At 33.1% G+C, this 25,676-nt stretch overlaps 1 protein-coding gene, 1 non-coding gene and 1 pseudogene across 2 annotated transcripts; 2 read left to right on the forward strand and 1 right to left on the reverse strand.

Moving 5' to 3' along the window:
• The first annotated feature begins 7,227 nt into the window (after window positions 1–7,227).
• LOC120195585 lies at window positions 7,228–16,929 on the forward strand (annotated as a pseudogene).
• Window positions 16,930–17,243: 314 nt separating this feature from the next.
• On the reverse strand, window positions 17,244–17,317 carry TRNAT-AGU. The gene has a single exon. It is a non-coding gene; the product is annotated as a tRNA-Thr (tRNA).
• Window positions 17,318–23,101: 5,784 nt separating this feature from the next.
• On the forward strand, window positions 23,102–24,570 carry LOC120195578 (glycosyltransferase 6-like). Its single transcript, XM_039197559.1, has one exon. It carries the CDS (start codon window positions 23,102–23,104, stop codon window positions 24,437–24,439), a length of 1,338 nt encoding a protein of 445 aa, XP_039053490.1. The 3' UTR covers window positions 24,440–24,570.
• The last annotated feature ends 1,106 nt before the right edge of the window (window positions 24,571–25,676 follow it).

The following is a 25,676-nucleotide window of genomic DNA, read 5'->3' on the forward strand; positions in this document are numbered from 1 at the left end:
TAGAAAGTTCAACAAACAATGAAGATGATGTTTATCCATTTGCAGAAAATTTAGAAAATATTCAATGAATGATGAGAAAACCAATGTTGGTTATATCTAAACCAAGTTATGAGATGAACAAAAGAAAGTCAATGCCAAATATAGTAATACAAGCATCAATACTATTTGCTTACACAACCAAATAAAAAGGTCTCGTGGAATTACACATGCCAAATTAACACTCCTAAAGATAAGAAATATGATGTTAATGAAGTTGGACGCTTCACTGGGACTAGTAAATGTTATGCCTCTTGTTTAGCTGAAAAAAAAGATAGTATTAGCAATAACAGAACCCGATGATAGGGTGAATGAGCATGTTCACACTGAGAAGGCTTAGGAATTCCTAAAATTTATGAAGCCTAGTGAATACAACATTATGGATCAGCTCTGAAGGACCTTAACATAAATTTTGATGTTATCTCTTCTTCTGCATTCTGATGTACATCGAAACACATTGTTGAAGGTGTTGAATGAGACCTTCGTACTGAAGGATATACCACTAAAACACATTGATAGGTTAGTGAATCACATCAATGCAGATAACTTCATCTATTTTTATGACGATGAAATACTTGAATAAGGAAAAGGTAGATACAAGGTGTTGCATATAATTGTTCACTGCAAAAGGGGTTATTCTTTCTAGAGTGTTGATAGATAATGGATCAGCTTTGAATGTTATACCATGGGCAACGCTAAATAGACTCCCTATGGAGATTTCACACATGAATGTTTGTGGCAACATTATTCATGTGTTTGATGGCACTGAAATGAACATTATGGGTAAAATCACAAGTCCCCTCCGAGTTAACCCAACCACATTTGAAGTAAGTTTATGGTAATGAACATTTATCTGAACTACAATTGTTTGTTTGGAAGGCCATGGATACATATGGTTGGGGTAGTTCATTCTTTATTACACCATAATTTTTAATTCATTTTTGAATTAACTTTGGTTACCATAAAAGTTGAAGAATAGATAATATCGTCTTTCACCACTAATGCACAATATGTTGAGGTGAATGAGAATGTACTTGAATCATTATTCCAGTCTTTGGAGTTTGTCAATACTACTTTTGTATTTGAGGGAAAGAAAATGTCCTCTCCTAGAATTTTGAAGAGCTCGAGTTGGAAAATGATTAGGCAAGAGGTTGTAAGAAATCACTAAATTTCAGGCTCTATCACCCAAGATAAATTGCTTTAGAATTGGGTACAAGCCCACTTATCAAGACAAGATTAAAGATGCCCAGAAGATTAAAGAAAGAATGAATGCAAGGGCAAGTGGTCAGGATATTACTTGGGGGCCTATGGATATACCACTCATCACTAAGACTTTTACATTTGAGGGTTTTATGGTCGATACATTAGAGCACCCATGGGTTTATGAAGAGGATACTAAATTCGAGGTTATAACGAAAAACTTGAGCATAAATGCTATCATAGATGAGTTAACTGCAGAATGCTCATGATCGTCGATTCATCCTTGTCCTCTTGAATATGCTTTAGCCACCTATACTATTGAAGAACTCCCTATAGTCTACAAGCTTGTTTCAAAGTAATGCATAATAATAATCATGTTGTTTTTACCTGTATATTGTAGGGTTCTTTTTGTAAAGAAAAAACTGTTATTTTTCATTACTTCCATGAAATTATGCATTTTCCACATTCTCTTCGGAACAAACATTTTATTTATTTCTTTATTGAATTACTATAACTCTTCTTTTGGTAAATAAAATATAATTATTGTCCATAGCCTGAACACATTATTTTCCATTTGCAGGTCTCCGGATATCAATTGTTCAAATAATTATAATTCTAAACCAAATGTTGATTTTGAAAATGGTATGCGTCTAAAGGAATATAAGGGTTATAAGGATGATGAGGAATGTTAATTGAACCCTAAACTTGTTAGATTAATTGATAAGAAATAAACAGATTTTGCCTTATCAAGAGATTATTGAGACAATGAATTTGAGGACAGAGGAAGATAAAAAAGAAGGTCAAGATTGGTACTTCACTCTCAGTAGAAATAATACATGACCTCATAAACCTACTACATGAGTTTAAAGATATGTTTTCTTGGTTGTATCAAGATATTTCAGGTTAAGTTACTGATATCATTGTACATAAGCTGCCAATATAGCGAGAATGTAAGCCAATACATCAGAAGCTTTTAAGAATAAGACCATACATGTTGAAAATAAAAGAAGAAGTGGAAAAGCATTTTGACACTAGATTTATGTAGGTTTCTAACTATCCTGAATGAGTAACTATTATTGTGCTCGTTCTAAAGAAAGATGGGAATGTTTGAATGTGTATTAACTACATAGATTTTAATCGTGCAAGTCCCAAAGGCAACTTCCCACTTCCTCATAATGACACCTTGATTGATAGCACAAATAAGCATGCTTTTTTCTTCTTCGTGGATGACTTTTCAGGGTACAATCAAATCAAGGTAGACCCCAAAGATAGGAAGAATATAATATTTGTGTCAATGTGAAGCACATTTTTCTATAAAATGATACCCTTTAGATTAAAGAATGCATGGGCAACTTATTAATGAACTATGGTCACATTATTCCATGATATAATACACAAAGAAATAGAGGTATATATGGATGATATGATTTCCAAATCACAAAACAAAGAAACTCATGTTGGAGTTATAAGGAAGTTGTTTCTAATGTTAAAGAAATACCAATTGAAGCTTAACATGGCCAAGTGTACATTTGAATCAGGGAAATTGCTAGGGTTCGTAGTAAGTGGAAAGGGGATAGATATAGATTCAGACAATGTTAAAGCAATCCAAGAGTTGCCACTTTTAAAAACTCTAAAAGAAGTTCGAGGATTCCAAAAGATTATGAATTTTATTGCTTGATTTATCTCTCAATTAATAGAGAAGTGTGATCTAATCTTCTATTTGTTGAGAAGGAAAAACCCATCGATTTGGGATAATATCTGTCAAAAAGGTTTTAATAAAGTCAAGCACTACTTATCAAAAGCATCAGTTCTAGTACCCTCAATTCTAGAAAAGCCATTAATTTTTGTTGGGATTTTCGGAAGCTCGAATTGACAATCGGAACGGTTTTTATGTTTAGGGAGTAAGGAGATTGAAAGATAGAAAATTGCACAGCGATTTATAGTGGTTCGACTTCTCAACCAAGTCTACATCCACTACCCTAGCTCCTCACCAAGGATTTTCCAACAAAATCACTAATTTGTTCTTTCTTTTTAAGGACAAAGAGATAACTTTTACAACTCTCTAGTTTTTCATGGGATAAACTAGAACCTTTCCCTAGCTTTTACACGGGCTTAGCTAGTACCTTTCCCCTTTGCAAAAGGATAAAAAAAGTAAACAAATAAACCTCTCTAAGGTAGGTGTTTACAAGAATTAAGCTCACATGAAATAAGATTGAAAAACTCTTCTCTTGTGTTTGATTACTTGGATAGTTGTTTTATTCCTTCTTCAAGTGTCCTCAGCTTGTATTTATAGCTTGAAATGTGTTTGAAGTCATATCTAGCTGTTGGGGATGTTTTGGAGCCATTTGGGGATGATTTTTCTGCAAAACAAGGTTTCCCATAACAGGGGGTATTCTTCAAGGGGTATTGATACTACCTTTGTTAAATTCAAATTAAACTAGTCGTTGCTAGTCGTTGGAGCCAGGGCGTATGGATACCCCTGCAGGGGGTATCAGTAAACCCAGGTATAGATACACATAGGGGTATCGGTACCCTTTTGCATTCGGTGTTTGAGCAGTCATAGGGGTATGGATACCCCTGCAGGGGTTATCGGTACACCCGGGTATGGATACCCTTTGAAGGGGTATCGATACCCATTTGCATTTTTGCTCAAATTTTAATTTAATGGATACCAATTGTTTACAAAAGGATACCAATTGTTAAAAAGATACCAATTGTTGGGAATATATGAAAATGTTAAGCTCCCACTTTTTCATTAAGAAATTGAATTTTTCAAACCATACTTCTCCCCCTTTTTGTTATATCAAAAATAATTCAATCTTTGAAGTCATAAAATAACATTGGAGAGGAAGTGATAAATTTGACATTTAAAAATTTATTTGAAAAATCAAAAGCTCCTCCTCAATTAATGCATTTCAAACAAAATTTAGCTTTAAGAACTTGACACTTCAGCAAAATTAAATTTCAACAAATAATAACAAAAATGTTAGTAGCATATGAAATTCAATATATCCAAGTCTAAAATACTTTATGCAAAATCAATTTTTGAAATTAAGTGCATATGCATAAAGTTTTCCAAAAATGTTATGCATAGAAAAATAATTATATCAATTGTTAGAGAGATATCTTTTACAATTTAAAGCACATGCATAAACATTTAAATTTAGGTCAAAAAAATCAAAATTTTGATATCAATTGTTAGAGAGATATAATTTTCATTTAAAATCAAAGTATTTAAAAAGTTGATATCAATTGTTAGAGAGATATCATTTGTTTTAAAACCAAATTTACCAAAATTTTATTATGATGAACTAAAAATTCTGAAAAATCATTAAAACTTTAAAATGTTCATCATAAACATCTTTTTAACATACATGAGATTAAAACAATGCATAATCATTCAAAATCAAAACTCGTGCATGCATAAATCCAACTGAGCAACCGAATAACCAAAATCAAAAGCATTAAGTTTAGAGGTTACCCATTCATTTTTCATGTGTGGCTAGAGAATTTGAATATCTTTACTTTTATCACCATTACTCCCACACACCTACAAGAGACATTTATTTCGATTTTGGTATCCAAATTGCTTTGGATCCTTGGACGTTAGTCTCAATGCCCCTTGTTCCCTTGAGAACTCATAATTGTCTAATTTAAAAGCATTTTCCTTTCTTAAAAGGACAAGTATGTTCCTTATGACCATGATAATGGCAATGTGACCATTTTTCCATTTTTAAACATAATAGGTCGTTTTTAGAAATTAATTCTTTTTCTTTGTTAAGCTTTCAAGTTTAATTTTTAAATCAAAATTTTCTTTTTCTGAATCATTTACTTTGATTTTTGAAAACTTTAAATCATTTTTCAAAATTTCATTTTGATTTTCAAAATCGACTTTTACTTTCAAAATCAATTCATCTTTAATTTGAGTTTTAAAATTAATTTCATATATTTGGAATTCATGATCTCAAATCTCAAATACAACCTATTATAAGCATCTTGTAACTCATCAAAAGTAAATGAATTAAATTCATTTGAGTTAGAAGATACCTCGAATTCTTCTTGAGTGACCATAAGGCATGTCCCTTTCTTTGACAATTGAAGCACACCAGGAAAATATTCTTCTTGGTTGATTCATGTTTCACTTCCTTGGAAATCATGAATCGCTTGAGTTCCTTCAAGAGCTTGACCATCTCATCTTCTTGTTCATCATCGTCTTCATCCACCTCATCACTTGAATCTTGATAGCTTTCATTGGTGGACTTGAAGGCAATGCCTACCTCTTTTTTTCTTGTTTTTCTTCTCTTCGCCTTCATCATTTTCCTTCAACATCATCTCATGAGTGAGAAGGGAACCAATTACCTCATCTAGAGTAAGATACTTTAAGTCTCTAGCTTTGATAATGGACGTCTTCTTCGATTTCCAAGACTTTGGAAGAGAGTAGATCATCTTCATCACAAGCTTCTCATTAGGGATTACTTATCCAAATCGCCTGAGACCGTTGACAATCACAAATCTCTTTGGCACTTGAACAAGATGAAATTATTCCATATTCATTTGGGCCTAAAGCATAAAAGAGAATGTCCATAGTCGTTGCATTGTGCTGGAATTTTTTATTTTCTTCATTACTCCAATCATCCGAATTATCTATCTCATCGGGTGGAGTGGAGTAACCATTCGTGGTTGAATTCCAAGCTCCTAGATTGTAGGCTCGAATAAATAACATCATTTTATTCTTCAATTGTGCATAATTTTCTCCATTGAAGAATGTTGACTTTTTGACCAGTCGTGAATCCATAATAGGTGAATCTTCAATGTAATAGGCACCGGAGGTTGAAGCCATTTCTTTATCAGTTGCATCGAGAATCGGTAGAGCTTCTTCGAGGATCGGCTCAAGGATGTTAAGCCTTCTAATGAGTCAAGTTCTGATACCAATTGTTGGGATTTTCGGAAGCTCGAATCGACAACTGGAACGGTTTGCAAAGAGGGGTCAGAACGGTTTTTGTGTTTAGGGAGTAAGGAGATTAAAAGATAGAAAATTACACAGCGATTTATAGTGGTTCGACTTCTCAACCAAGTCTACATCCACTACCTTAGCTCTTGACCAAGGATTTTTCAACAAATTCACTAATTTGTTCTTTCTTTTAAAGGATAAAGAGATAACTTTTACAACTCCCTACGTTTTTACGGGATAAACTAGAACATTTCCCCTTTACAAAAGGATAAAAGAAATAAACAAATAAACCTCTCTAAGGTAGGTGTTTACAAGAATTAAGCTCACATGAACAAAATATTTACAAGAGAAAGATGAAATAAGTTTGAAAAACTCTTCTCTTGTATTTGATTGCTTGGATAGTTGTTCTATTTCTTCTTCAAGTGTCATCAGCTTGTATTTATAGCTTAAAATGTGTTTAAAGTTGTATCTAGCCGTTGGGGATGTTTTGGAGCTGTTTGGGATGATTTTTCTATAAAACAAGGCTGCCCATAATAAGGGGTATCAGTACCCCTTCAAGGGGTATCGGTACTACCTTTGTTAAATTCAAATTAAACTAGCCGTTGGAGCCAGAGGGTATCGGTACACCCGGGTATGGATACCCTTTGAAGGGGGTATCGGTACCCATTTTCATTTTTGCTCAAATTTGAATTTAATGGACTTTGAATTATTTTTGAAACCTTTTTAAAACTTTGAATAAATTCAATTCAAGTCTAAAAACATTTTGCCTTAAATTTGTTATATCGAAACATAATTCAACAATTTTGTACTTAGTAGTCTTTGAAAATTCAATGGGGTGTGTACTAGAACAACTTGATGAAATTGGAAAGAAAGCGTGAGCCATCTATTATCTTAATAAAAAATTCACTAACTATGAGACTCAGTATTCTCCGATTGAGAAGTTATGGTTTGCCTTGGTGTAGTCTACAAAATGACTGAGGCAATACTTGTTATAGCAAATTACTTGGTTCAAATCGAATTTAAATTCGTTTAGATGTATGATGGAATCTTCAGCCTTAACTGAAAGGATGGCCAAGTGGCAGATATTGTTGTCTAAATTCGACATAGTTTATGTGAGCCAAAAGGTAGTGAAAGGTAGTTCCATTGCAGACTTCTTGGCAAGTAGAGCGTTGGAGGATTATGAACCAATGAAATTTGAGTTCCCTAATGAGGACTTAATGTATATCTTCAACGTAGAGGAGGAACAAGCCCCAATAGATGAAATATGGAAGATGAACTTTGATGGTGCCTCAAATACTATATGGTAGGAAATTGGGGTAGTGTTGGTCTCACCAGAAGGAGATTATTATCCTTTTACTAGTCAGCTTGCTTTCGAATGTATGAATAACATGGCTGAGTATGAGACGTGTATCATGGGAATCCAAGCTACAATTTAGCATAAAATTAAGATCTTATAAGGATTTGGGGATTCAACCTTAGTCGTCTACTAGTTTCATGGAGAATGGATGATTAGAGATTCCAAATTGATATAATACAATAATCTGATCAAGTATTTGCTAAAATAATTTGAATAAATTACCTTCACTTACCTTTCGCGTGAAGAAAACCAAATGGCAGTTGCCCTGGCTACGTTAGCTTTAATGTTCAAAGTTAAAAATCATGCTCGAATAATGACCATATGAATGTGTATACGAGAAGCTCCAACTCACTATTGAAACATTAAGAAAGATAAAGAAGATGATCTCCCACGGTATTATGACATCCTTTAATTTGTTAAATATCAAGCTTATCTGAATAAAGCTACGGAGAATGAAAAACGGACTTTGAAAAGATTAGAAATGGGATTTGTACTCGATAGGGAAATCCTTTACAAGAAAAGAAACGATCATATACTGTTGAGATGCTTGGACAAAGTTAAGGCCAAAAAGATACTTGAGGAAGTCCATGAAGGAATATGCAGAACACATGCCAATTGGTTCACAACGGTAAAACAAATAATGAGGTTTTGGTATTATTAATCTATAATGGAAGGGGATTGTATAAGCTATGCCCGAAAATGCCATAAATGTCATATCTATAGTGATAAAATTCATGTGCCTCCCTCACCCTTACCTGTAATGATTGCACCTTATCCTTTCTCAATATGGGGCGTTGATGTCATTGGATTTATCACACCAAAGGCTTCTAATGTGCATCGCTTCATCTTGGTGGCCATCGATTACTTCACCAAATAGGTCAAAGTTGTATCTTATGCTAGTGTCAAAAAGGGTGTAGTTTGTAGATTCTTGAAGAAATAGATCATTTGCAAATATGGAACACCCGAAAGAATTATTTTAGTTAATGCTTTAAATATGAACAATGATTTGATGACAAAAATCTATACAAAGTTCAAAATCAAACATCATAATTTGGCTCTTTATCGCCCAAAGATGAATTGTGTAGTGGAGGTAGCAAATAAAAATATCAAAAGGATTGTCTCGAAGACTACTGAGACATATAGGGTCTGGTATGAAAAGTTACCCTTTGCTCTACTTGCTTATCTATTTGCACCTCAACTGAGGCAACACCTTTCTCACTGGTCAATGGGACGGAAGCGATTTTACTGGTCGAACTAAACTTAGAAGAATTATATTAAGTACAAAATAGGTTTGCCCAACTAAACTTAATTAAGGAAAAGAGGTTGGGAGTTATTTTTCATGACCAGGTGTATCAGAAGAGAATGTTACGAGCTTATAATAAGAAGGTTAAACCCCGATAATTTTATGAGGGAGATTTGGTGTTGAAAAATATTCCCTCTATACAAAAAGACTTTTGAGGGAAGTGGATGCCAAATTGGGAAGACCCTTACATCATGTAAAAGGTCTTTTCTGGATGAGCTCTAATTTGACTGAAATGGATGGAGATGAGTTTCTTAATCCTATGAATTCTGATTCAGTCAAGCGATACTATACATGAAGAAAAGAAAATAAGAAAGAAAAATGAAAAAAGTGAAAAATGAAAAAAGTGAAAAATGAAGTGAAAAAATAAAAAAATAAAAAAAAATGAGAAAAGAAAAAATGAAAATGAAAAAATAAGAAAAAGAAAAAAGGGTTCAAGATGAAAATCCAAAAATGGGCTTCTTCAAACCAAAAGAGGATTCAAGTTGAAAATCTCCAAAGGACAACTCAAATTTTTATGATTAAGTTAATGAATGGAGGATTCCCTTAGAAACCTGACAATTAAGGGAGATGTACCCATACTCTAATATCTTTAGTATGATTTGAATCATTTAAACACATGATAATATTCACAAAAGACTGTTAGTGAGAACATGAAAGGATTTTTGAACTTGATATCAAGGGACTTGGTTTTCGTTTTTTTGTAATGTTTGCCTTCTTCTTCTTGAAAGAAACATTGACTCCAAAGGATTTCACCTTCCTCATTTTTTGTTGTTAATAAGAACATTTGATTATATTTTACTGCTTCATTTTATAAGCATCATACATATAAATAATTGATTAATGACATTTTTTTCTATATAAAATGATTATTATGCTTTACTTTGAGGAAAGTTCAGGGGTATAGGGATTTAAAAACAGGTGTTTGCCAGGAAGCATAAATGAATCCACCCCTCATTAGTTCATTTTGATTGATCAGGACATGAACCAAAGTAACTTCAATCAATTCATCAAAATGAAAACAGTATAGACATGAACTCGCCTTCAAGCAATTTCCAATTAGGGATATACTTGGTTAGACTTCAATCAATCAAATCATTTCAATAAAAATTGATTTTTGTAAAGGACTTGGTTCTTCTATCAAATCAGAGAAAATGAATTCAGGGTAATAATAGGCAGAGTGACCAGAAAATAGTACAGATACTTGATCGTCAAATAGTATAGGGACCTGATCGCTGAATAATACAAGGATAAAAGTCACAAAAGCACAAGTAGTAGAGGAAATTCCACCTGCTACGATAAAAGATCGTTCACCAAAAACAATAAAGTCATAGTTCCAAGATTAAATCATGCAAAACTACATCCAACATTCATCATATCAAATTGCATCAGATCATCTTTAGGACATGTTGCAAATGACATGTATGGAATCATAATGTATTACTTATATTTAGCAGGATCCAGGAAATCCATCTCAGTAGTAGATCAATCATCTTTCAATTATGACTAGATCTCCTCAACACGAAGGAGACATGTCATCATCAGATTTGACATCTAGCAAATTACTGAAAGTGACCAGATCTCCTCATCATGTAGAAGCCGTGTCGTTTTCAAAATCAAGTTATCTCTAGACAATCAGACTTACTCAACGCGAATGAACAGTGTTGTTTCCATATGCTCAATTATCAAGACATGACTAAACGTCCTCATCAAGTAGGAAATATTTCATCCACTGAATAGATCTCCTCAACATGGAGGGGCAATGTCATCATCAAATTTGACACCGATAAAATTACCCAAATTGACTAGATCTCATCACGTAGTAGTTGTATCGCTTTCAAAATCAAATTATTTTCAGGCAATCATATTTCCTCAATACGAATGAACAACGTTGTCCTCAAATACATAATCACTCAAATACGGCTTGCATCCTCGTTAAGTAGGAACAAAGTCGTTTTCAGACCTTTTACCTTGGAATTTGGGATACATGGTTTAGAGTGAATGTCAAGGCTGGACAAAATGGTTTCTTTGGTCTTTTCCCTATTCTCGTTATATGACAATGGACAAAGTGGGGCAGTTGTACACAGTATATTTTGTCCGACTTTATTTACTCATTGTTGTTATTATTAGATTACGTATATATAGTTGTTATTATTAGTTAAAAATAATCAGTAGCTATTATTAGTTAGTGTTAATTGTGTAGGTTAATGTTAGTCTAAAATAACAATGTATAATGTATGATAGTGTCGTTTAATATGAAAGTTTGCCTCGTATGTGAGTACAGACAAGTGTAGTTTAATAATATGAAAGTGTTGTTAATTATTGTTACATTTAATAATATAAGTGAGTATTAAATAATTAAATATGAATATATATTTATTAATTTCCTTTTATGTTAGTAGATTATACAAAAAAAAGGGACCCAATACAAACAGGCCAACGACCCAAACAAATGCAAGCCAAACACTAAGCCTTAAAGTATAAACTTAAGAAGATGGCATGTGTGTGTCAAACCCAACAAGATTAGGGTTTTACCCTTTCTTCAACCGCCACCTTGCTCCCAACCGTTAGATATGTGCTTAATCCAACGGTCCAGATGAGAAAAGACTAGGGTTTTTAGAACCCTAAACCTAGGGATAGACATAGGACCTGAACCTGACAGGTTCCGACCTAGCCTGACCCAAATCGGGTCAGTTTTTTAAAAAAACTTTTGGGTTCGGGTCGAGCCAGATCTGCTTTTTTAATGTTATGTTTAGGTCGGGTTCGAGTTTAGGGTAAAAAATACCCGACCCAAAAAAATTTATAAGTTTACCTTATATATTTAGGGATAATTATAATAACACCCCTCTATATATTATTTTATTTCAATTAAACCCCTATTTTTATTGAATAAAAATTATATTTTTTTAATAAATATATTATTTCTGGTTGGGTTCAATTTTTATCTAAAAAAATCAGGTCAGGTTTGGGTCGGGTTCGAGTCGGGTGAAAGGTATATATTTTTCAGGTCGGATTCGAGTTAGATGGAGGATTTATAATTTTCGGGTCGTGTCGGTTGGGCCAAAAATCAAACCTGACCCATGCTTGTCCCTACCTAAACATGCTTAACCACCGCCACCATTATCTGCTCCTTCCACCGGCACCGCCTAGGCCAAATCACTATGACATTGTCGTTTTAGCCGGTAATTAACATGCTAATCAATCAATAAAAAACCAAAATCAACCAAGAAATACATATAGCAAATATCTACTCAAATAAAAGAAGGAATCCCGAGGAATGTCTAGGATTGTCAAGTGCCAAAAATAGGATAATCATGCCCTATCTTCTCGGTAAAACCAAAGCAGACCGTAAAATATAACATGCAAAGATGGATCTCGAAAGGAAGAGAGAAGAGGAGACCATTTTTGAACCAGAGAAAAAAGATAGAAGAGAACACGAAGAAACGCAGAAAATAAACTAAAAAGGAATAATGTTTTACCTCTAAACCCCAAAGATCTTTGTATCACCGGAGGAAAGCAAGTCTCAAAGTTTCAGAGTAGTCTATTTTGAGTTATTTTGGGATTGTTTCTGAGAGATGGTAAAGGTTTGAGTCGGGTTTGGGACTAGGCAGTTTAGAGGTTTGAAATGATGAATTTTAGGGAGTAAACATAGATTCATTGATCCCTCTCGACATCGTTTAGAGGGTTACCAAAGAGAGTTTTGTTGAATCGCTCGTTTGAAAGGAAAAAAAATAAAGATGGTTGGAGAAGATAGAAAGCGGTTGGGAGAGGAGAATTAGAGAGTTAGGATTTTTTAGTTATAATAGGGTATTTAAACAACACGAAAAAATTGTTTTTGGGAGTTAGGGTTTCTTGAAATCAGCGCATGGTCCAATTATGTCAGGGGACATATGTAGTTTGTAATGTTACATTTCATTCACTAAATGCTAATTTTTATTTATTACGATTTAAGCCTTAATTTTCCTGTGTTTACATTCTAGCCACTATATGTTTTATTTATGTATTGGGCAAAGTGCCTTTGGTCACCTGACTTTTTCATGAATTACACGTTAGCTTTATTTTTCTTTCAAAATTGGCTCTATGTTTGAAAAGTGTTGCATCTTAGTCCTGCATGTTTAATTCAGGTTTATTACGATTTATGTGCTCCTATTTGGTGTTACTTCTAGTTTTTGTCATGATTATTGCCATGATTGGTTGACAAGCTTTTAAAATTACATTGATTTTTTCCATTTTATATGTCCATTATTATTGTTGCATTCATAAATCATGCATTGATTTTCTTATTTTATAAAATATTCCAAGGCAATGTGTTTTGCGTCGTGCATTTATGAAACTATGTCCAACATAAATGGATTCCAATTTCCGTTAATTCACGTAGTGAGATGATATTACTCTAAAATAAAATCGAGTGAATTAAATCATATTCAATGAGTCAAATATTTTAAAAGAGATTCACTCATTTGTTCTAAACTCGTAGAACTAGAAGGATCGCAACTTAAATTTTGAGTTCAAATATGTAAAATTCTATCGTTTTAGACAACGTATAATCGAGGGTACCAATTTTGGGCGTTGTGTGGGTGCTCACCTTTCTCCATCTGTAATTGACTATCGAATCCTTAAAACAAATTTCTGGTAATATGCAGACCAATTTTTGTCTTAAAAACGATTTTTTTTATAATCGTTTTAAAAGACATTTTTAGGTATTCGACATACTTAACTCAAAGGTCGATGGCGACTCTAAAATTCAAATTTAATTCAAATTTAATTTTTTTAAATAAAATAACAATTATTTTAAAATTTAATAATTTATAAAAAAATTATTCTAACCATAGATATGGTAATTTTAAATTTTAGGAGGACGGTCGCCATTCCCAGTCCATCCCTGCCCACGCGAGGAAATCTGTCCCTCAATACATCTCTCTTCCTACAGGATTTGAGTCCCATTCCAACATCGTCTCAATAGCTTCTACAAGTGCAGCGTCACTTAATGTATTCCAATGTTCCTCCAATATTCTCAAGCCCTCTATACAATTCGTCTCTAATTCCTAATATTGATAGCCTGACCACCATTGATGCACAAATTATCCCATAATCATTGAAAGGCTTTAACATAAAGAATGAGCCTTGGTGTAATGAAGAAACACATGATATTCACATCCTATTCACTGTTGTTACAAATAGTACACATGCTATTCGTTAATTGAGGAAGGGCACTTGTTGGCAACATTACCATACTGACTTTCTACTCACATATTACCATACTTGTTGACGACGATTAACATTACCATACTGAGTTTCCTGTTCACTGTTGTTACAAATATTACATATCCTTATTCGTTAGCAACTTACCTCTTAACTAACCAAAGAAAAACTCTAATGCCTGGGGGACATAGATTTTCTAAATAACCTTCCAATGCCCACCGTTGGAGCCCTCAGTTTTAGCAAGGGCACCATAAGTTGATTTAATTGAGAAGGTTCTCTCATCCCGTCACCAACCCAGAGTATCGGCCTCGAGATTAGCTTGGGGAGGACTGGACTGGTAACACCAATCTACCTTGGTAACAGGCCATTTAAATATATGGTTCCAATCCCATTGGCCTGAGCCGGTATGCAGGAGAAAGGACCATTTGATCTAGCCGTTTATTCACTAATGCACCCTCATGATTCAACCACGTATCGAACCAAAACGTAGGATGTTGTCCGTTTTGAATAGTCCTCCTTAAGCTCCTTAACACATCCTCTCAAGTTCTACATATTCCCTTCCGAATCTGTGACCAATTATGACCTCGCAAAAGCTTTGGCAATCAACTCTGAACAATGATATTTGGTCGTTAAGACCTGCACCTACAACTTGTCTGTATGCTTTACTAATTGAAATTCCGATCTTCATAAGAAACGTTACAAGGCTCTAACTTTTTTAATCCCAAACAATCATCCTCAACCCGTTTCTGGAAAGTGTTACAATCGACAAGACTAATCCCCCTCTTGTTGTTTGTACAGCCCCATGCGAAGTTCTGAGTCATCTCTCCATTTCATCGCTTACATCTTTAGAAAACTATGACGATTGCATCATATAAGAAGGAATTGCTTGTAGAATGGATCGAACTAGATTGATGTGACCAACCAGAGAGAGTTTTAGCCGCCCAATTAGACAACCTACTTTTAAGTTTATCAATCAAAACAACATACGTCGATTTGAGAACTCATTGTTGCAGCACAACCCCAAGATATTTACCCAAATTAGCAACTTCCACCCGAATTTCTCTCTTGACGTTTATAAAGAGAAAAAAATGAGTCTTTGAGGCGCTAAGTCGATGCCCCAAATTAATATATAAGCCCTCTAGAATCCCTTTAGTAACATTCATCTGCTCCAATGTTACTTCACCGAAGAGAACTAAGCCATCCTCAAAAAATAAGTGTAAAATAGGAGGACAACTGCGGAATAATTTGATTGGTTTCCAACAGCCTTTATCAACATTTCTCACCATCACTTGAGAGAGGTGCTCCAACAAAGCACAAAGATGCAAGGCCAAAGGAGTCACCTTGCCTAATGCCTCTTGTACGTTTAAATTCTTCAGTCTTTACTTCATTCCAGAGTACTTGAGTGGTCACTGAACGCATGCAATACATAATGAACACAATTAGATTGGGCGGAAATCCACGTCAACTAACGTATCTTCAATAAAGTCTCACTCCAAATGATCATAATTTTTTTCAAGATCGACCTTTATGTTCATCCAACCCTTTCTTCCTGCTTTATGTTTCTGCTCGGCACAAAACTAACTTGATTCAGAAGAATTCACTTTGATAAAAATGGTTTTAAGCGATTCACTATAATCTTAATGATCGTTTTATATATGGGTGTACACAAACGGATCAGTTGATATTAATTCAGAGACTCCGGTGACTCTATCTTTGAAATAAATATTAGAAAAGTGCTATAAACCCAATTATGTAGAGTTACACCCATAAAGAAACAACTTTTACTCGGAGTCTTCTCAGTTCACAATGAGACTTTAAATGTTTGTACGTAAGTTTTATTACCCCTTTCATGTTTGGGCAATGAACCATATTGTCACCTGTTGGTAATATGGTAATCTTAAAGAAAGTATGACCATTTACTTCTGCAGGCCTTTGATTGGGTTCTTTATAATTGAGGAAGGCTGATTTACGCAAACTCAGTGACGAGCTAAAGACTACTCTCCCATCACTCTCCAATGTCGGTGAACTTCTTTATACTTGTTTACCTGAGAGTTTCTCCTCTAGGAATCAATCCATTCTATGTTTTCTATTAAATTTTATTGTTTTGATGTTTTCTTAAAACGTTAAGTAATGTTTTAAGATGTCATGCCATGCCTTGTCGTTTTTCATTATTTGATCATGAATTTGAGGTTTTGGTCATGCTTTCTTATGAACTTTAGGTTAAGACGTGCTGCTACTTTTATTCTTCATAATTGCAGAGAAGTATGAAGGAGGATATGGAAAACATAATAGCGCCATTGATGGTGAGACTGATAAATCGATGGCTGCTTTTCGGGCGGTGCGGTGTTCTACCTATTAATTAGCTAGCAGCGTGTGCCACCTCCTGTGGTGCCACTCGGAGCACTTATCGTATATTGTTTGCAGGCTAGATTATGACGCCATCGCTGTTCTTATATCAACTTCCTTCAATCCACCTGGGTGCTACTCTTTCATATGTGACCCATTTCTTCAAACTTCTGCCTGGGATTCATAACCATCCTCGGAGTTTCAACGATCATGTTTTCGTTCTTACCCGGGGGGTTCCAAACCCTTTGTGCATTCCTCTTCTTCGGTATGGGGATTATTCACAAGCTGATCTTGTTCTGGCACCAACCCAAGGGTCAAGGCACTTCATACAATCTGGTACGAGGTTTTGATGGGGATATTGTATGGTGTAGGAGCTTTGGTGTATGCAACAAGGATACGGAGCGGTGGATGCCGGGGAAATTCGACATTGCCGGGCATAGTCATCTGCTATTTCACGTCTTGGTTGTTGCCGGGACATACACTCATTACCGTGCGGGTCTGGTTTAACTCAAATGGAGGGATCTACACGGATGTTAAACATGTGAACGTCGAAAAATAGTTTTGTAAGTATTTTTCTTAGTAGAAGAAGTGGAGGGAATGGATGGATACAGTTGTAGTGTTAAATTCAACCCATTATCACCAACGTGTATGATTCTTCAAGAAAAAAAAATTCCCATAGTGGAGAACAATCCAGTTTCAACGTTAACATATGCTATGAAAATGGAAATAACAGTAAGTTTGTTGCAGAGCTTTCTCCATTTTTTTCCATGTTTCAGATAGTTTTCCTATTCTGTCGATGAGCATGTTATGGCCGACAAGGCAAAGGAGGAAAAAAAATGTAAAAGAATAATTGCTTTCGTTGAGAGTCGAGATCAAGACCTCCCGCTTACTAAACGGGTGCTCTAACCAACTGAGCTACGAAAGCAACTTGGTACGGTACTTCGGTGTTAATATTTAATTCTTAGTCTGCATGTAACAAAACGAGCAAAAGTAAACCAAGTTAAGAGAACCAATAACCTCTCTTTCCATTATATAAACTTTTTTATTTAAAGTATAGATTTAAAAGGAGTTGAATATCCATTAATCTCTCTTTTTTTTCTACGTTTTTTAATTACCCCGATTTGAGACAGTTTAGGGGAAGAAATTGAAACTTTTAAAAGAAATGTAAAATGTTTTTTTCCTTAATCTTTTACATTGATTATTTTATGAAAATATATAATTTTAAAAATTATTAAAATAAGGTTTAAGGGTGAGAAAATTTCCTGTTTTCATTTTTTTAAAATGACTTAGTATTTAATTTTTTTTACATCCAATTAAGCCCACAATTCGAGAAAAAAATTAATATGAGCCTTTGTCTAAATTTTTATTTCTTTTTCAAGTTAATTGTAGCATGCATCCTAAAATTATGAATTTCATTTTAAATTGTCTACTAAATTTTTTAATGTTTTAATTTTATTCTAAATTATGAATCTCGTTTAAATTATTTCTCAGACTTTTGCACATTTTAGTTTCATCCCCAAACTATGATCCTCATTTTAAATCAGTGTAAAACTCTTTAACATTTCAATTTCATCATAAACTATTAGTATAATGCTAAAGCTAATCAAATCTCATGTTAATAAAAATCTTTAGGCCAGGGTTAGACTATGTTTAAAACTAAGGATTAAGGGTCACATTTGCCCTTGTAGTAGACTTAATTTATCATTTTCGTCCCTATCATATTTTCACATCAATTTAGCCCTCAAAGTTGTTTAATTGCATCATTATATATATCTTACCCCTAACTCAAAACCCTAAATTATATCCCTAAGATAGGGTTTAATGTTAGGATCTATGGTTTAAAGGTTATGGAGTTTTGATTTAGGGTTTAAGATTTATAATTTAGGGGTTAAGTTAGGGGTAGAGTATAAAATGATGCAATTGAGCAATCTCGGGAGAAAAATTGATGCGAAAATACGATAATGATGAAAATGATAAATTAGGTCTACTACAAGGGAAAAAGTTACCCTTTTGCCTAAAATTAATTATATATTTGGATGAATTTGGGGATGAAATTGGAAGATCCAAAAGTTTGGGCATCAACTTAAATTGAGGATCACATTATATGGATGGAATCAAGATTTTTAAAATTTTGAAGATTAATTTAAAATGAGAGTCATAATTTAGGTATGGAATTGAAATAGTTAAAAGATAAAGATAATTTTAAAATAAAAATCATAGTTTAGGGATCGAGTGATTTAATTAACCCTTCTTTTTTCTTTAACTTTCCTTATAATTATTGTCATAACCATTTTTTGAGAAATAATTAAATATTATTTAAAAAAACGATTATGACTTTGATTTGGAAAAATGATTGATTTTGAATTGATTTGAATTAAATCGAATGGGATTCGCCATCGACCTTTGGGTTAGGTAGGTCGAATACCTAAAAACTTCTTTTAAAAACAATTTTAATGAAAATCGTTTTTTTAAACAAAAAATGGTATTCGTTTACCAAAGATTTGATTTAAAACGGGTTCGGGAGTCGGTTACGTGTGGGGAAGGGTAAACACCCCACAACGCCCAAAATTGGTACAATGTCGCTTACACGTTGTTGTACATGGTGAAAATCGTGAGTCGAACGTAAAGTTAAAATGTGATTCATTTATTGAAATTTAATTAATTTGCTTCGAATAAATTAATTACAGAAAATTCTTTAACTCAAAAAGAAATATTGAAATTAGTAATCCTCCATCGGGAAAGCTAACTCGACTATTTCTTGTCAATAAAAGAATATTCCCTCATTGATAAATATGCGAATCGAATATAAATGAAATTGACATTTGCATTCAAATAAAAGGAAATAAATAGTGAATTAAAAATAACACACACTGTATTATTAAAATAAATTAATTAGTAAAATTAAATTGATTTATTTCAAGTTCGTATTTATTCGAATGTCGTATTGGATTATACCACTTCGATCAAGTGATACTTTCCATGCCCGTTCTACAAATTCGCGTTCTTGAAATTATTCGAATAATATTTAAATAAACACAATGGAAATAAATAAAAAATATGCGAAATAAATATTTACAACAAATAAAATTAAGCATACTTAATTCTATATATGATACAAATAAATATATATATATATATATATATATATATATATATATATATATATATATATACATACATAGGGGATGGAAATAAATACAAATCAATATTACAAAAATACAAATGAACCAAAAAAGTAAGTATTTGAAATTATAAGGGACCAAAATAGCTAAAATATAAACTCAAAGGACCAAAATAGTACAAATAGGAAATTAAAGGACTAAAATGTTAAAAACAGAAGCCTAATGAACTAAATACCAAAAACAGAAAGTTAAAGAGTCCAAATAACAAACACAAAGACTTTAAGGGCTAAAATGACAAAAACAAAAATTTGGGACTAAAACAGTAAAAAAGGAAAATTTAAGGACCAAAATACAAATACAAAAACTTAAAGTGCTTAAGTAGAAGAAACATAAATTAAAGGACTAAAAATAAAAATTACAAATAAATAGGAGCCCAAATCATAAATATATACATAATATAGGTACTGGAGATAGAAATAACCCATAAATTATGATAAATAACTAAAATGAAATAAACATAAATATAAAGGGTCCAACAGTAATTAAACCAAATACATACGAGTGACTAAAATGAAGGGTTCACAAATTACATGGTCAAATTCGAATGTCAACAAAAATACACAACACAGACTACAAGTGACTAAAATAAAATAACTGAAAACATTGTGACTAAATTAAAACATACACAAACATAACAAAATAAACAAACTAGTGACTGAAATATAATTAGTGAAAGATACATGCCTAAAACAGAACATTAGAAATTTCATTTAATGATTAAACAAAATGATTACAAAATATTGGGGATCAAAATTGACATTTACCCCCTATGTTGAAACACGTATGCCCAGACCCTTAAAATGACATCGTTTCCTTTAGTGGTTATATATCACTTTTAAGGTTTAGGAACCCTATTATCTCATTCTCATCTCTCAGTCAAAAATAGGGAAAGGAGAGAGTTTTAACTATCTCCCCAAACCCCCCTTTAATACCCGTCGATCCACGACGGTCCCAACGGCCAAGCACGGCGGCTGACGCTTAAAATAACCACCCACAGAGCACACTTGCCCTCCTCTCTCTCACTATTTTTCCTTTGCTTCTCCTAAAACAAACCCAACCCTTCCAAAACTCAAAACCCCAAACAAAGGTTCTGGAAACCCTAAAGATCCATAAAGATTTACCTCCGGTTGCTGCTCTCTTAACTCCGATGGAGTTAGCGAAGACCATATCTCGATGAAAGGTGAGTTTTTTGGGTTCTTATCTCTCCGTTTTCCTTTTTATTTTCTCTCTTTTTCTTTTTACCGAATGGTTCCCCCTTGTTTCCTTCCCCGAAAATGGTATCCCTCATTCTCTTTTATGATTGCTTACATGTGTTGATTGAAATATGGATTTTGAATCCAGTTGATAGGGGAATGATACCCTATAATATATGATAAGATTTGTTTTGATTTTTTTCTCTGTTTTCTAACTTGGTGTGATTTCTATCCACTGTTGATGATGGATGCGAGTCATTGTTGGAGTCACTATTGGTGTCACTGTAGCTTATACCGACGACTCGGGATTCACCATCGGCGGCTCAAGCATGGCTGGGAGATGGAAGGCCAAATAGCGACGGCAGGTGGTTGTTGGATGATAGCTTTTAGGGTTTCAAAACCCTAGGGTAAATTAGGTTCAGGGTTTGGCTTCAAAAATTAACTGGGCTTATTGGGTTCTTGTTGGGCTTCAGGGTTGGGCCTCGGGATTGGCCTGCAAAATGTAACTTGTAATTAATAATAATAATAATAATAATATAAATAAAATGAAAAAAAAACCAGACAAAAACGGCTGTCTACAATTATTTATTCAAATATATTGTCAATAATATTTGACTTGGGTTTGGGTCCAAGCCCGAAAGATCCAGCATAGAAAATAAATGCGTTATCAAATCTCGCGCCTTCTCGTCTATCTATAAACCAATGTTAAAGTTATCCTCGTTGAATTAGAAGGCAGAATTTGAAAATAATTTAAGCTCCATTACTCCAAAAGTTAATGTGCTATGATTAAAATTTTTATTTTAATATATTTTTTATAAAAAATATTTTAGTTACGTATGTTTGATAAATATATTACTTTTTTTCTAGGATGATAAATTAATATTAGTTTGTTTAAATCTTATTTAAGTTCCTTCCAATTTTAAATTCAAATAAAATTATTGTTTTAGATTTTTATATAAACTTTTATCTTCATTTACAATAATATTATAATTGTTAGATAAAACATAAATATAAATTAATTTTTACAGTCACGTAGTAAAATAACATAAAATTTCTAAAATAATTATCATACATTGATATTCACTATTAATTTTATAAGGTGCATTTCACAAATAATCATTAAATTATATCAAAGATGATATTTTTAAATTTTAAATTTTAAACTTTCAAAAGTTATACACGAGTATTTAATGTGTACAACACAATTAAACACTATTAAAAGTATGATGTGATATGTTAAATTAATAAGAAAAATTACATTTAACCCTTGAGTTATAATTAAAATTTCGTTTTAATGTTAGTTTTTAATACTTTTTCAAAAGTAAATAAGTCCTTTAAATTTTTAAAAATCCAATAAATCTTTTAAATTTTTTAAAATAATTAAATGTTCATAAAATACCACATTAATAGTATTATGATTAGCTACAATTTTCGTTGATAAGAGTTACATTGATTTTCTAAAAAAATTGAGGACCTCAATGATGATCGATTTAAGAGTTATATTGAGCGCAAAATAAGTTCTAAAGTGACATTGATTTTATTTTTTTCCTCAAAACTTTTGAGGGCTTCAATAAGCATTGCGCCAAAAAAAAGTTCAATTTAAACGGAAATAACGGAAGTTTGGCGTTGTAAATTAAAGAGTCAAACCTATATGACCAGTTTAGACTCTAGTTAACAGCTGTGAGCAATCAACCACAGGCGTCAATAGCCACGTGTTCTCGAACCATAGTTCACGCCCCTATTAGCAGCCCACGTGTTTCGGCATCCGGCTCAGCGAAACCGACGCCTCTTCACTTTTAAAAAACACAGTGACCATGAAGTTTTATTGTATAGTAGTCTAAATATATGATTAAAAATAATAATATCAGATTTGTTATTTTTTTTAATAAAATCGATAAAATAATTATCTAAAATATTATTATTTTTATTTAAAATATTAATATTTTTAAAATTTTGGGTAAAATGCTTAGTTATAACAAAACTAATAAAAAATAATCTTTTAAATAATCTTTTATCAGATATATTAATAAAATCGATAAAGTATAAAAAATAACAAAATTAATAAAAATAATAATATTTTTGATAATTTATTTATTAATTTTATTGAAAAACAATAACAAAACTAATAATATATTTATTTAATAGTATATTAAGTCTTTCGTATTTAAGATTTTCTCTAACTACAAGCAAAGACACTTAAAACGTTGTCAGTCCACTCGGTTGTCCCAATCAAATTTTGACAACTCAGTTTTTGTCCTTTTCTTATTTTTTTCCCTGTTTTCCTCTGCTAGAAAATCTCCTTGATCACCAAACTTAAAAACCAAAAAAAAAAAAATGGTGTCTCCTGAGTCATCTCATTCGAAGCCTCGACATCGGTCGGTCTGGTGTTTCTCCGATGGTTTTCTTCACTGCGGTGGTGTTGTTTTAGCTATAATGTTAGTTTGCTCATTTTGGTCGTTTTTCACTCCAACTATTAACTTCGGCTTCTCCATTGCCGACCCATCGTCTAATCCGGTAGGTTGCAAGGAAAGTGGGTTCGGAGTTAACTTGAAGTCCGACCCAAAAGGCCAGACCTTTTACGACGATCCAGAGATGAGTTACTCCATAGAAAAGCCGGTGAAAGAATGGGACGAAAAACGCAAAGAGTGGTTAAAGCATCACCCTTCGTTCGCCGCCGGAGCAAGCGAAAGAATCATTCTCGTAACCGGGTCTCAACCAAAGCCATGCAAGAACCCCATCGGCGATCATTTACTCTTGCGTTTTTTCAAGAACAAGGTCGATTACTGTAGAATCCATGGCTACGACATCTTTTACAACAACTTGTTATTGCACCCCAAAATGAATTCCTATTGGGCCAAGTTACCGGTCGTTAAAGCAGCCATGTTGGCTCACCCGGAAGCCGAGTGGATCTGGTGGGTTGACTCGGACGCCTTATTTACGGACATGGAGTTCAAGTTACCTTTACAAAGATATAAAAACCAGAACTTGGTCGTTCACGGTTGGCCAAAGTTGATTTACAACAGCAAAAGCTGGACCAGTTTAAACGCTGGGATTTTCTTGATGAGGAACTGTCAATGGTCCATGGATTTCATCAACACCTGGTCGAACATGGGTCCGATGAGCAAGGAGTACAAAAAGTGGGGTCGGATTCAACGATCAACGTTCAAAGATAAGCTTTTCCCTGAATCAGATGATCAATCGGCTCTAGTTTATTTGCTTTACAAAGAAAAAGAGAAATATTATTCTCACATATATTTGGAAAGCCAGTTTTATTTTGAAGGGTATTGGGTTGAGATCATCGGAAGGTATGAAAACACAACGGAAAAGTATTTAGAGATAGAGAGAGGAATGCCGAAGCTGAGGAGGAGACATGCAGAGAAAGTGAGTGAGCAATACGGTGCGTTTAGGGAAGAGTTCTTGAAGGAGGCTGGGAATGGGAAAGGGAGTTGGAGGAGACCGTTCATCACGCATTTCACTGGATGCCAGCCTTGTAGTGGGGACCATAATCAGATGTATGCTGGTGAATCATGTTGGAATGGAATGGACAAAGCTTTGAACTTTGCTGATAATCAGGTTTTGAGAAACTATGGGTTCATACACCCGGATCTACAAGATTCCTCCACTGTTACCCAAGTTCTTTTTGACTACCCTGCTGATGAAGGTCCATGGTAAAAGCAAACAAAGCAAAAGGGTATGTATGTTTTTTTAATTGAAATAAAGAAGCTTTAGATACTTATTTGGTTCCTTCTTTTTATTATTCTACATGTGAAAGGATTGGTTTTGTGCACTACTTTTAACTTAGGTATGGGGCCTTTTTGCAAGCTTGAAAGAGAGAATATTCTCTTGTTGCCTTTGCCAAATCAATTCTTTAGTTGGTGTCATTGTTAATTAGTTGGGTAGAAGAAACCTAAGGGAATTCTTTTGAATTTTTATTTTTAGAAGTAAATGAATTCAAGGCTCTCTTTTTCTTCCAAGTATTTACAGTCATTCTACCTACTACTACTACTATTGATATTACCTTTTGTGCGTGTTGATATATGTGAAGTGACATAAACTACCTATTTGGTAAATATTATAAACACTAATAATTTCAATAGGATTTTATAACTCTGCTTTCAAATTCATGATCTATTGTTTTCTTAAAATGGGAATTCGTAAAATTTTCATATCGAGTAATTTAATGATTTCATCGTTAGGGAAAAATCTTTAATTTCCTAATTTGATGTTGAGATTGACTTTAGTAGCAATATGCCTTTTTGTGTCCTCCCATTCAATTTACTAGGGATGGGCATAGGATCCGACAGGTCGGGTTGAATTCGAGTTTAAGATGAAAAATATTTAATTTTACTTAGAAAAAATATAATTTTACCTTATATATTTATGAATATTTATAATAATACTCCTTTATATATATATATATTTTAATTAAATCAATGTTTTATTGAATAAAAATTATTTTTTTTATTATTTCGGGTCGGATCGAGTTTAAATTTTATCTCAAAAAATTAATTCGGGTGGAGTATATATATTTTTTGAGTAGGGTGAAAGAGTAAAATTTTTAGGTGGGGTAACCCGACCATTCCCATCCCTACAACCTACAAGGAAAATGTCATTTTAGTCCATCCCTACAATTTACAAGGAAAATGCCATTTTAATCCTTTCGCTCTCGAATTTCTAATTTTTTTTTACAAAAAAAATTCATTTTTCCCTTAATTTTCTTTTACCTTTGAATTTTTATTTTTTAAAATTATAAATTAAATCGAAGAACGAAAAAAATAATAGATATGTTAATTTGATTATAAATGATCAAATTATGTATTCTAAGAGGTTTTATTTTAATTAGATACTTTTTAAAATAATTAAATTAATTAAAATGATAAAAATAAAGATAAATTGATTTAATATCTTA

This window comes from Hibiscus syriacus, unplaced genomic scaffold (assembly GCF_006381635.1).
Source record: "Hibiscus syriacus cultivar Baekdansim isolate YM2019G1 unplaced genomic scaffold, ASM638163v2 tig00117016_pilon, whole genome shotgun sequence".
Classification (NCBI taxonomy): domain Eukaryota; kingdom Viridiplantae; phylum Streptophyta; class Magnoliopsida; order Malvales; family Malvaceae; genus Hibiscus; species Hibiscus syriacus.